This window comes from Alligator sinensis, unplaced genomic scaffold (genome assembly GCF_000455745.1).
Source record: "Alligator sinensis unplaced genomic scaffold, ASM45574v1 scaffold672_1, whole genome shotgun sequence".
Taxonomy (NCBI): domain Eukaryota; kingdom Metazoa; phylum Chordata; order Crocodylia; family Alligatoridae; genus Alligator; species Alligator sinensis.
Window position 1 is genome coordinate 1 of NW_005842830.1, and position 11,036 is coordinate 11,036.

The 11,036-nt window shown below is 41.8% G+C and overlaps 1 protein-coding gene across 1 annotated transcript in view; it reads left to right on the forward strand.

The window, feature by feature from the left end:
- Positions 1–139: 139 nt before the first annotated feature.
- LOC102374267 (otogelin-like protein) overlaps positions 140–11,036 on the forward strand; it is a gene marked incomplete at its 5' end in the record, with an annotated part of 72,276 nt that continues 61,379 nt past the window's right edge. The window contains 3 exons of the mRNA XM_025191544.1: positions 140–296; positions 1,484–1,510; positions 10,665–10,832. Of these exons, the coding sequence (XP_025047329.1) occupies positions 140–296; positions 1,484–1,510; positions 10,665–10,832 (352 nt within the window). The remainder of the gene's footprint in view (positions 297–1,483; positions 1,511–10,664; positions 10,833–11,036) is intronic.

Below are 11,036 nucleotides of genomic sequence, written 5' to 3' on the forward strand. Positions count from 1 at the left end.
CCAACCCTGTAGGTTTAAAGGATTTAATTTTATGTTTTTCAGGAAAGAGAATTCTTATTGAAATTGGTAATTTTGAGTGCAAATAGACCAGATTGGGTGGGGATACATGTACAAATATTTTTTTCTCTTCACTTTTCAGATTGATGTGACTTCATTTGTCAAAAACTGTCATACAGACACGTGTAACTGTAATCTTGGTGGGGACTGTGAGTGTTTATGCACAAGCATTGCAGCTTACTCTCACAAATGCTGTGAGCAGGGTGTAGTAATTCATTGGAGATCTCCTTCTCTCTGTCGTAAGTACTATATCAAGTTAGTAAAATCATAAAGACAAACTCAGGACATGTTTCTTATTCAATTATTACCCCCTTTATTGTCACTTGAATTTTTACTCTTGTTTTCTCACTGGGTTCAACTGGAGTTTGGCTTAAATGATATTTATTTTTTGGACACTGAAGACAAAAGAGCAGCAATGCTGACTTCTAAAGAACTCTTGGAAATTCTTTATTAAATAGCTTTTTAATGTAAAAAAATAGAATTTCTAAATAGCTCTGAAAAAAATCAACTGGAAACAAATAATTAAAAAGCAATGTATCACCTTAATAAAGTACAGTTAGTCAAGCAGTGATAAGAATTGAATCAGTAGAGTCCCAGGAGATGCTTCAAGTTAGAATCTCCAGTTGTAAAATCACCCTTCCTCTTACTACTATTGTACCCCAGTTTCTTAAGCTACTTGACCTAGCATAGTAAGTTTTTGATGCATGTCAATTAAAGAAATTCTGTACCCTTCATTCCAAACCTAGAGTTAAAATATGTCTATAATTTCTTCATGTATATGTTGTTTTCTTTTCAGAGCTGGTTCATGATAATTTTGAACTCTTACTTTAAAAGTTTTGCCTTATTTTACATCTCATAATACTACCCAATTAAGATTGCTTTTGCGATTATTTCCAATTGCTATGTTTAGTTTTTTTTTTAACTTTCTTGAGCAATAAATGAGAGAAACAATATACAAATGTTTTCCAGTTTTTTTCTTAGGCCATGTTTGTGTTAAAACATAGTCTTATAAGAACTGGGTTTACAGATTTGTCTTTATGAAAAAAAACCCCAACCAACTCCCCTCTCTCTCTTCCCGTTCCCCCCTTCCCACCCCCCACCCCCCACTGCAAAAACAAAAAAACAAAAAACCAAACCAAACCAGAAAGACTGTTATGGTCACAGTACTCCAGTGTTTTAAAGAGCAGGGTGTACAAATTTCTTAAGCATTTACAACATGTCAAACTAAAGACAGATGTGTGTCTATTAATGAAATTCTAGAAAAACAGAGTCACTAAATGAAATACCTTAAGGAAAAGAAAACTTTCTTTGATCAAATTGAATTGTGATACTGTGACCTTGTCTTATTGGTGTCTCAGGGTTGCTGACAGATGTGGATTTAGCTAATACCATTTAATACTATTGTACCTATTTTGTTTTCTTTCAGCTTATGATTGTGAATATTACAACCAAGGTATGTATTATTCATTTAAAGAAAAATATTACTATTTTGCTTGCATCCTCATATTTAAATATCTTTAAAAATGTGTTTGTTGCCATAATTTTCACTCATTAGCCATATGGCCCTCTCTGGGTTTAAACAATTATCTATATTTTGAAATCACTTCCAGTTATGGCTTGGCATTGTTACTCTTTGATACAGGTTTTAGCTGCTGTCGTAGATGAAGCTAAAACTTGCGTCTAAGCATCATTGTTTTAAAACTATGCTGTAGAATTTTCTTCAAACTTTGCTCTTTCTAGCATAAGCAAGGTCTCTCAAGTCCTATGCCAGAGGGAATTGAATCTTATTTACAGTAACTTGCCATCTTTGATCTTGTTTTACATATTTGGAAGGGGTGGGGGAGGTTGACAGTTACACTTATGTTACTCATTAAGGGAGAGCTCCTGTTATATCTCTTTTTAGTGGAAGTTGATGTTTTTTTCAATACTTCTGTTCTGCAAGTGCAATAGATGTCTTGAACTTATGCATCAGAAACTCAAACTAGTTAATGAACTGAATCCAATGGGACTTTCAAATGTACCGAAGCAGTGGCTGTATGAACACCAGTATCGTAGTCATTAGCTGACGTGTGTGTTGGTCATTTGGGATGGAATTTGAAACCTTTTGCACTAAAACCACAGTTCTGTATCACTTGAGTGAAGAAGAATCTCTGTTAGTTTTAGCAGTGTTAGAGTCAGGCAGGATGGGCAGTGCCTTGTTTGTCCTTAGCCTGGATCGTGCTGGTGGTCATAATATGGCACCAGGATGGGTGTGATACCATCTGGCTATGTGGATGAGGTGAGGGGGAGGCAGTCCAGCTTCAACCTAGCCCCATAGGAAAATGGGGTGTGGCCCAGATCTGTGGGGGAAGAAGGTGTGAGTTGGCCTGGTGGATAAAAAGGGGACATGGCCTGACCTGAAGGTGGGGTAGGGGGCAAGACCTAGGCTCAGCCCAGCCCTCTGATGGGAGGGGACATGGCCCAGCTCCACAGGGGCGGGGTATGGTCTGCCTCCAAATTGTCCCCATTGGGCAAGGGGGTGGCCCAGGCCCAACCCAGCTCTGTGGGGGGAGGGCATGTGTCCTGGCTCCATGGGTAAAGGGAATGTGGCTTGGCACTGTGGGGGAAGGAATTTGGCCCGTTCCAAAACTAGCTCCACTGGGTGGGGGGTGGGGGTCAAGTGTCCTGATCCAGATGAGGGGGGAGTGGCTGTGGACCGGCTGCAACCAACAGTGCAGGGCTTGGTGTTTAGGAATTTGGTGGTGGGAGGGTGGCCAAACTAATGGCCACTGTTCCCCCACTGCCAAATTTTCTGCTCCATAGGAAGCCTCATGGATCCAGATGCAATGGCTTGGTGGGCTGCATTTGGCCCATAGACCAGAGGCTGAGCACCCCTGGATTAAGGTTTAAACAGACGTTGGCAAATGTATCTGGGGTGCATCTCAGCTGATTTGCTTCATTGGGCAAAACTGACCTTACTTTTTGTCCTGTAAGGTTGGTTCTCTGTCACTTGCAGGCAACACTCAGGGCAAGCCCATGAAAATAGGGTGGGGAGAACCCTGGGTTTTCCTATTTCAGAGACATGCCCCAAGTTGGATTTCCCAGGAACAGGTCTCTACAAATGGGGAAGCCCACCTTAAAGCAAACATGTGTGCAACAAAATAGCAGCACAAATATATATTACCTTTGTTGAAGCAACAAATGTGGGCATTTGTGGTGTGACAAGGGTCATGGTCTTCTGTTTTTGACATCTGTGCCATCATAAAAATGTTTCTGTAGGCACAAGGGTGATGTCTACTTCCAGTCTTAGAATTAGTGCTTGATTCATGCTAGTCAGAAATATTCTGTGTCCTTTGCCATGTTTGTCCTTCCAAATTAATATTATATAATGGTACTGCTGTCTTGTAACCTGATCTCTGATTCATCTAGATAGGCTTCTTACCAGCCTGCATGAAACGGAGACAGTAATATTTTGTTGGATACAAGTTTATGTTCATGTCCAGTCATTGTTGAGTTACTGATATTACAAGAACTCCCTCTAAAACGTCTTTCACCTGTCTTTGTGCAGAACCTAACCTTCTTTTTTAGGTTTTCCAGTGTGTTACCACAATGTGTGTTAAGGTAATATAGCATAGCTGAAAAGGGACACAGAGGTATGTCTGACATAGAAATTTGGGGCATCTATGAGTAGTAGAAAAGGTATTACTATTAACTTTAGCTTTTTGTCCAACTGAATTGATGTAGTCTTGACTGTTTTTTAGAACTGGCACTTCTCTGCCTTGTCTAATGTTGATATTCTTTTAATAGGATGGTGAGGGTCAGACTGTTTCAAATCATCTTTCCCTTTATAAAAATGCTTTAAAAGTCTAGAACTAAACCTATATCCAAGCAATAAACCTAAAAACATCCACCCTCCTCTACTCTGCCATATTAGGATAGACATCTAACAGTCTTTTTTATTTCTATATAATAATGTATGTATTTAATGGATTTTCTCCAGTACAGAAGATTCGCTTGTTTGACATTAACAGAAAAACATATTTAGAGATTCAGAGTACTGATGTAGAGAACACGCTGTGAGGTTTAATGTTATTGTATGCTTATTATCATTTTAGTCTTCATTGCAGTGAGGCGATGCCTTTTTTTAGATGGTGAAACAAGTTTATGTAATAGAAAATTAATAGTGTTGAGAGATACTACATTACTAATGATACTTCATAAAAATAAATATGGATTATGGTAAAACTGAAAACATCAAGTGTGATTCTAACTTTATGAATAGGTCTTGGTCTGCAGTTATCTCCTCATACTATAATGCTAAAGTATATCCCCACCTCCTCCCCATTCTCCCCACCTCAAGTTGGTACATCTGGGCAGAGCTTACTCTGGCTTATTAAAGCGTCTAATGGACTTTTCGGACACTATTTTGCCTTTGTTTATGTCCTGTTTAATTTATTGCTGGTAATTCTACTGGTATGAAATTCTATCACTTGGGTTATACTCAATAATCATAGTGTACCTTTGTGTCATAAAATCTAATGACCCAGCATTTGCAATTTGTAATGCACAGGTGGGACTGCAGGGCCCATGCAGAGCTATTCTTTGAAGTCACTGGAGCTCTTTTTAGGGCCATCACTGTATGGGTGCATTGAAAAATGTAGATTTGTGGCCTATAAGTCGAGGAGTACCACAGGGGTTGCAGAATGTTTCCTTTGTAAATGTCATTTATTGGGCTTAAAAGATTGGCCACAAATTTTTTATTGAAATTTGTATACAAAATGTTATTAGATACACACATATACAAATAATACAGTATAAAATAAATCAGGAATAAGAAACAGGACAGATTAATGGCTCCTTTTGCATGATATCCTCTCTCTCTTCAGCTAGGGACAGAAATGACACAAACTGGTATAAGTGATTGGAAACTGGTTAAAATCTGTAACACAACAGAAGTTCAGTGCACATAAACCACTTTCAAAATGGCTGAAACCAGTTTAAGATGAACCTGGATGGACGTAATATCAGACTTAACTGATCTGAGTTAAATTGGTTTATTGAGCTTCTGTCCCAGATCCCATCTAGATTCAAGTCAACTCACAGTCCCTCATCATCCCAGGATGTTTTGCATCTTCCCTGCAAACCCTTCCTCTTAGGGTTGGCAGGCTAGTCTTGCCCCAAACTGTCTGCTCCAGCAGAGCAGGAAGGCATGCTCTAGCATCTCTGGCTTCTGGCCTTGGACAGTGCATGCATATGGCTGCATTTCTGGAATCAAAAATGAAAGTCTGTTCACCTGCTTATCGGTTCAGTCTACACAGTTTAGACTAACCTGTGAAGATTGAATCAATTCAGCCTCCAGCTTTTTGATCGTCTGTTCTTAACCTTAAGGAATAGTAAACCTTCTAGGCTGCAACAGTTCTCTGCACTATTTTATCACAGCCTAATGGCACCAAGGTGCTTGCTTCTATACCTTTCTCAATTGGTATATTATTTTTATTTATTTATTTATTTATTTACTAAATATTGAATTTTGCTCTCTTTCTACAGGAGCTTCCTAAATGTTTTGTAATTTCACTGACTACTACTATTATGAAGTCATATTATTTTATTGCTCCTGGGTGCAGCATTTACTTGTGTGCCCAGGACTGCAGCCCATTGAGCCAGGGTGGCACAGCCCCGGCTGGCAGAGGCCCCAAGGGGTCAGCCTGCTAGCCCAGAGCTACTTCGCCCTGGCTCAATGTGCTATGGAGAAGCTGGCTGGGGCATGAGGGTGGTATAGTGTGGGGCTAGCCGGCAGGAGTAGATAGAGAGTGTAAGCAGCAGAATAAATAATTCTGCCTAGGATAGTACTTGTCAGGCAGTACTAACTTATAGCAGAAATAATTAGTTTACTCTGGTCTAAAAGTTCTGCATGTGTAGACGGTGATGCTTTACTGTGGAGCTAATTAGACAACTCTGCAGTAAAGCACACGTGTAGATGCCCCTGCAGTCTCTTACCTAACCTACGTCCTTTGCTCTGTTTTGTTGCTCTAATTTATATAGGTCCCTCACTCGTGATAGACTTAAGTAGTCTCTTAAGTTATGTCAAGACTTCAATAGCAGGTCTCAGAAGTCTTTTGGTTTTCTTTTTGAATTATTGTCTTGTTTTATTATGTTTGTATTGAGCTCTAAGCAATACTTGTCACTGTCTTGCTTAATGAAGTCATTTTCATGTTAGTCAGCTAACCCAGATGTGCAAATGATTCCAAGACCTATGTTCCAACTTCCTATGCAACATACTCAAGTTTCTTCAGAGAGTAGTTTTTAAATTCCCAACTAAGCCATGGTCCATAGATTCCATAGACATTAGGGCTGGAAGTCAGCTGGGGTCAAAGGATCCCAGCAAGATAAATGTCCAAATGTCTTTTAAAGGAGTCCAGAGTAGGTGCTTGCACCACCCCTGGAGGCACTGTTCCAGGCCTTGGGGCTTGGGGAGTAAAGAAGTTCTCCCTTATGTCCAGCCTGAAATGGTCTTGGAGGAGTTTGTGACTGTTTGACTTTGTTGTCCCTTGGGGTGCTCTAGTGAACAGGCATTCCCCCAGATCCTGATGTATACCCCTTATATACTTATAGGCAGCTACCAGGTCCCCCCTGAGCCTGCGCTTTTCCAGGCTGAAGAGTCCCATGGCTCTCAGGCTGTCATCATAAGGCCTGTTCTCCTGCCCTCTGATCATGCGCGTTTCTCTCCTCTATACTCTCTCAAGCTTCTCCACACCCTTTTTAAATTGTGGAGCCCAGAATTGAATGCAGTACTCTAGCTGCGGGCTCACCAAGGCCGAGTACAGTGGGAAGATGACATCTTGGGATTTGCTTGAGAAGCATCTATGGCAGAGTTTTGCTCGCTTTACCAGCTGTGACATCGCATTGGTGGCTCATATTCATCTTGTGGTCAGTCATGACCCCCAAGTCCCTTTTGGTCATGGTGCTAGCAAGTGTAGCACTGCCAAACCTATAAGCATGCTGCAAGTTTTTTTCCCCAAGGAGGAGTACCTTGCATTTTTCTGTGTTGAATGCCATCAGGCTTTCATCCGCTGATTTTTCTGAGCCTGTCTAGGTCGGTCTGGATCACCATTCTATCCTCAGGTGTGGACGCTTTACCCCAAAGTTTGGTGTCATTGGCGAACTTGGCCAGTCTGCTTCTGATACCAATGTCTACATCATCAATAAAGATGTTAAAGAGTATAGGCCCCAGGATGGAGTCTTGGTGGACCCCACTGGTCACGGTGCACCATGATGATTTACTTCCATCTATTACCATTCTCTGGGTCTGACCTCAGAGCCAGTTCTCCAGACATCAGACTGTGATGTAGCCGAGGCTGCAGTTGGCCAATTTTTCCATAAGGAGATCATGGGACACCAGATCGAAGGCTTTTTTAAAATAAAGATATATGATGTCAATCTCTTCTCCCTTGTCCAGGTGATACGTGACCTGATCATAGAAGGAGATGAGATGGGTCAGGCAAGATCTACCTGCAACAGACCCATGCTGGCTATCCCTCAGGATGTTGCCATCAGCCAGTTTGTCAAGAATGGTCTCTTTGATAATTTTTTCCAAGATCTTCCCTGGGATAGAGGTCAGGCTGATAGTCCTGTAGTTCCCCAGATCTACTTTCCTCTTTCTTGAAGATAGGAACTACAATGGCCTTCTTCCAATCTTCGGGCACTTCACCTGAGCACCATGAGTTCTCAAAGATCTGTGCCAGTGGCCGAGCTACGATGCCTGCCATCTCCTTAAGTACCTTGGAGTGGAAACTGTCTGGGCAAGCTGACTTGAAGGTGTCCAGCCTCTCAAGGTGTTCCTTCACATGGTCTACATTGATGTAGGGCAGCAATTCTCCCTCACCCTGGTTGTCCCATACTGTATTGAGCAGAGCCGTCCCTTGGGGCTAGTGAAAAACCTGTGCAAAATACCCATTCAGCAGGTTGGCTTTTTCCTGGGCGTCGGTTGTCAGTTGTCCCATTTGGTTTAGCAGAGGTCCAGTGTTACCTTTGCTTTTCCTCTGGCTCCCCACATATCTAAAAAAAATTACTTTTTATTGTCTTTGATACATGTAGCCAGTTGAAGTTCAGTTGCAGCCTTGTCTTTCCTGATTCACTCCTTACAGGTCTGTACTAGTGCAGAATACTCCTCCTTTGAGGTGGTTCCAGTCTTTCATCATTTATAGGTCTTTCTTTCTAGATGCAGGAGGTCTACAAGTTCCCTACAGAGCCAAGGGGGCTGCTGTGCCCATTTTCTGCCTTTCCTCCAAGATGGGATAGACATTGCTTGTGTTTTCAGGATCACTCCCTTCAGGAGCAACTACTCATCCTGAACTCCACTCCCCTTCGGGTCATGGTCCCTTAGGGCCTTGCCAGCAAGCCTCCTGAGCTTGTCAAAGTCAGCTTTCCTGAAGTCGAGGACTTCTGCATTGCTGACTGACTTGCCAGAATTACGGTGGATAGTGAAAGTGATCAGCTCATGGCCACTGTCTCCCAGCTTCCCTTCGATCATTAGGTCGCTGACTAGATCATCCCCCGTCGCCAGTACCAGGCTGAGCAGTGCTTTGCCTCTTGTCAGTCCATAGACTTCTTGAGTCAGATAGAGCACATCCATGCACGTGAGGAAGCTTTGCGACCACTCGGATTTGGCCGAGTGCTCTTTCCACAAGATGTCTGGGTAGTTGAAGTCTCCCGTGACAATCATGCACCAGGAACATGCAGCCTCAGTCAGTTCCTTGGTGAATTCCTGGTCGAGTTCTTGATCCTGATTAGGAGGTCTGTAGTAGACTCCTACCATTGTGTCCCCTGTGCCATGTTCACCACTGATTTTAACCCAGAGAGTCTCCAGTCATCCAGCCTGGATGCCAATGTCAGCTTGCAGGGATGTGTTCCTTTCCTTGACATAGAGAGCTACACCCCCGCTACTTTTGTCTACATGCTCTTTCCTGTACAAGGTATTAGCCATCTATACCTGTGGCCCAGTCATAGGTGGAGTCCCACCAGGTCTCCATTATCCCCATGAAATCATAGTCATTCTTGTTTAGCAGGAGGACCAGTTCCTCCTGTTTATTCCCCAAGCTCCTGGCATTGATGTACAGGCATATAAGTGTCCCATTGGAGGCCCTAGTCTTCCTACACATTGTTCTGGGCTGGGTAGGGGTGGGTTCCCTTGAGTGCCTTAGCCTGCTGGTCATTCCTAACAACTGCGCACCAGAATGAACACACACCGGAAATCTATCAAAGACAAGAATGCCCAATTACCTGTGCGGGCACATTTCTTACAAAAAAAACACTCTCTCTCCAATTTCTCAATTTTAATCCTCAAAGGAAACTTACAAAACACTTCTCAGAGACAAGTCTATGAACTCCACTTCATCAACCTCCTGGATACTAAAAATCATGGACTAGATGTAGACGTTGGATTTATGACACATTATAACCTGCCTGACATCTGACTCCCCAGGTTACCTCTCCACTATTTAACTCCTACATTCATTCCCCTTCTCCCCTCTACCCAGCCTGTCTCTCACCCACTGACTCCACAGTTTACATTGTCACTGACTGCCTGTCTTGCATGGATACCATCCCAGCCTCTGGCTTCTTTACTTTTCATTCCATCCAGAAAGAACACACACCAACTGCAGAAACTTCCTCAGCCTGATGAAGGGTTTTTAAACCTGAAAGCTTGCATAAATATTTTTTTTCTAACTATTTAAGTTGGTCTAATAAAAGATATCAGATTCACCCAAAGAACCTTGTCTGCCTATGTCCTTAGAGCAACATGGCTACAACCTACATCCTAGCAATTAAGCCAAATGAGGTTTCTAAAGAGGGGTTGCTTCTGTTTCTTGAGTTGTACTAGGGAGGAGCTGTCCTGATTCGACTGCATGTTAAATAGACTCAAGTTTTAAACTAAGAGAGCTAAGTGTGTTCTCTTAAATTACTTTCACTACTTAGGAAAGACTATTTTACAGGTATCCCTCTCTTGGTCCAAAGACTCTGTCAGTAGGTCTTAGTAATGAGTATTCAAATGTGTTATAAATTGGTACATACTACCAGCAGAGCAATGACAGTCTCTTTTGCCTCAGCTAAGGTCATATGGATAAGATCTATAGAGTTGCTAGCTGTAACTCCATCGATACTTGTATCCAGTATTACTGTATAGATTCAGAAACAAATTAGTTTGTCCATAGCTTGTCTTTACAGCGTATACATGTGGCACCTTCAGTTTATCTTCAAGATTTATATAGTAAGAAACTTCATGAGGATATAGCCCACATTACCTACTAATATGTACAGCTGCTGTTTGATATGTATACCCTTGCACTTCTTCCATTCTCACTTCCTTGGACAGAAAGAGGAGTGAGGAGTATCACACCTCTCTGAGCCTGAGATGATGAAGTGAGGAGAGTGGCTCTGTCCTGAATGAACTGACTTAAATGGTTCCAGGATTTGTAAAGTGCAAGGTTCCAGTTGTGGGGAATTATGGCAACAATATATGATGTGAAGTTCAATCTTGAGCGGTAAGTAACCAAAGTTTTTCTTTTGTGCTATAAGTAAGGAAACAGACCATTCACTTGATTTTGTTTCTTTTTATGTATTTTTACTAGGGGTTGGAGAGGGACCATATATTTTGGCAAGCTATGGACAGAATGATACTATTATAGGAGCCAGCCTTACTAGCAGAAAGATATTTCCTTTACCTAAAATCAGTACCTATGGAAAAGTGTTCATTAATTTTATGATAACACCAGGCCTTTTCAAAGACAAAGACTTATGTAAGTATTCATAATATTAAGATAATTACAAAATTAGTTTAACTATGTGTACTAACAGTGGGCCCTTGTTGTGAAGAAGGCTAATGGCATACTGGGCTGCATTAGTAAGAGCATTACCAGCACATCTAGTTAAGTCATTATTCCCCTCTATTTGGCACTGATGAGGCCACATCTGGAGTACTTGAACACCCCCTCTGCCCCCCC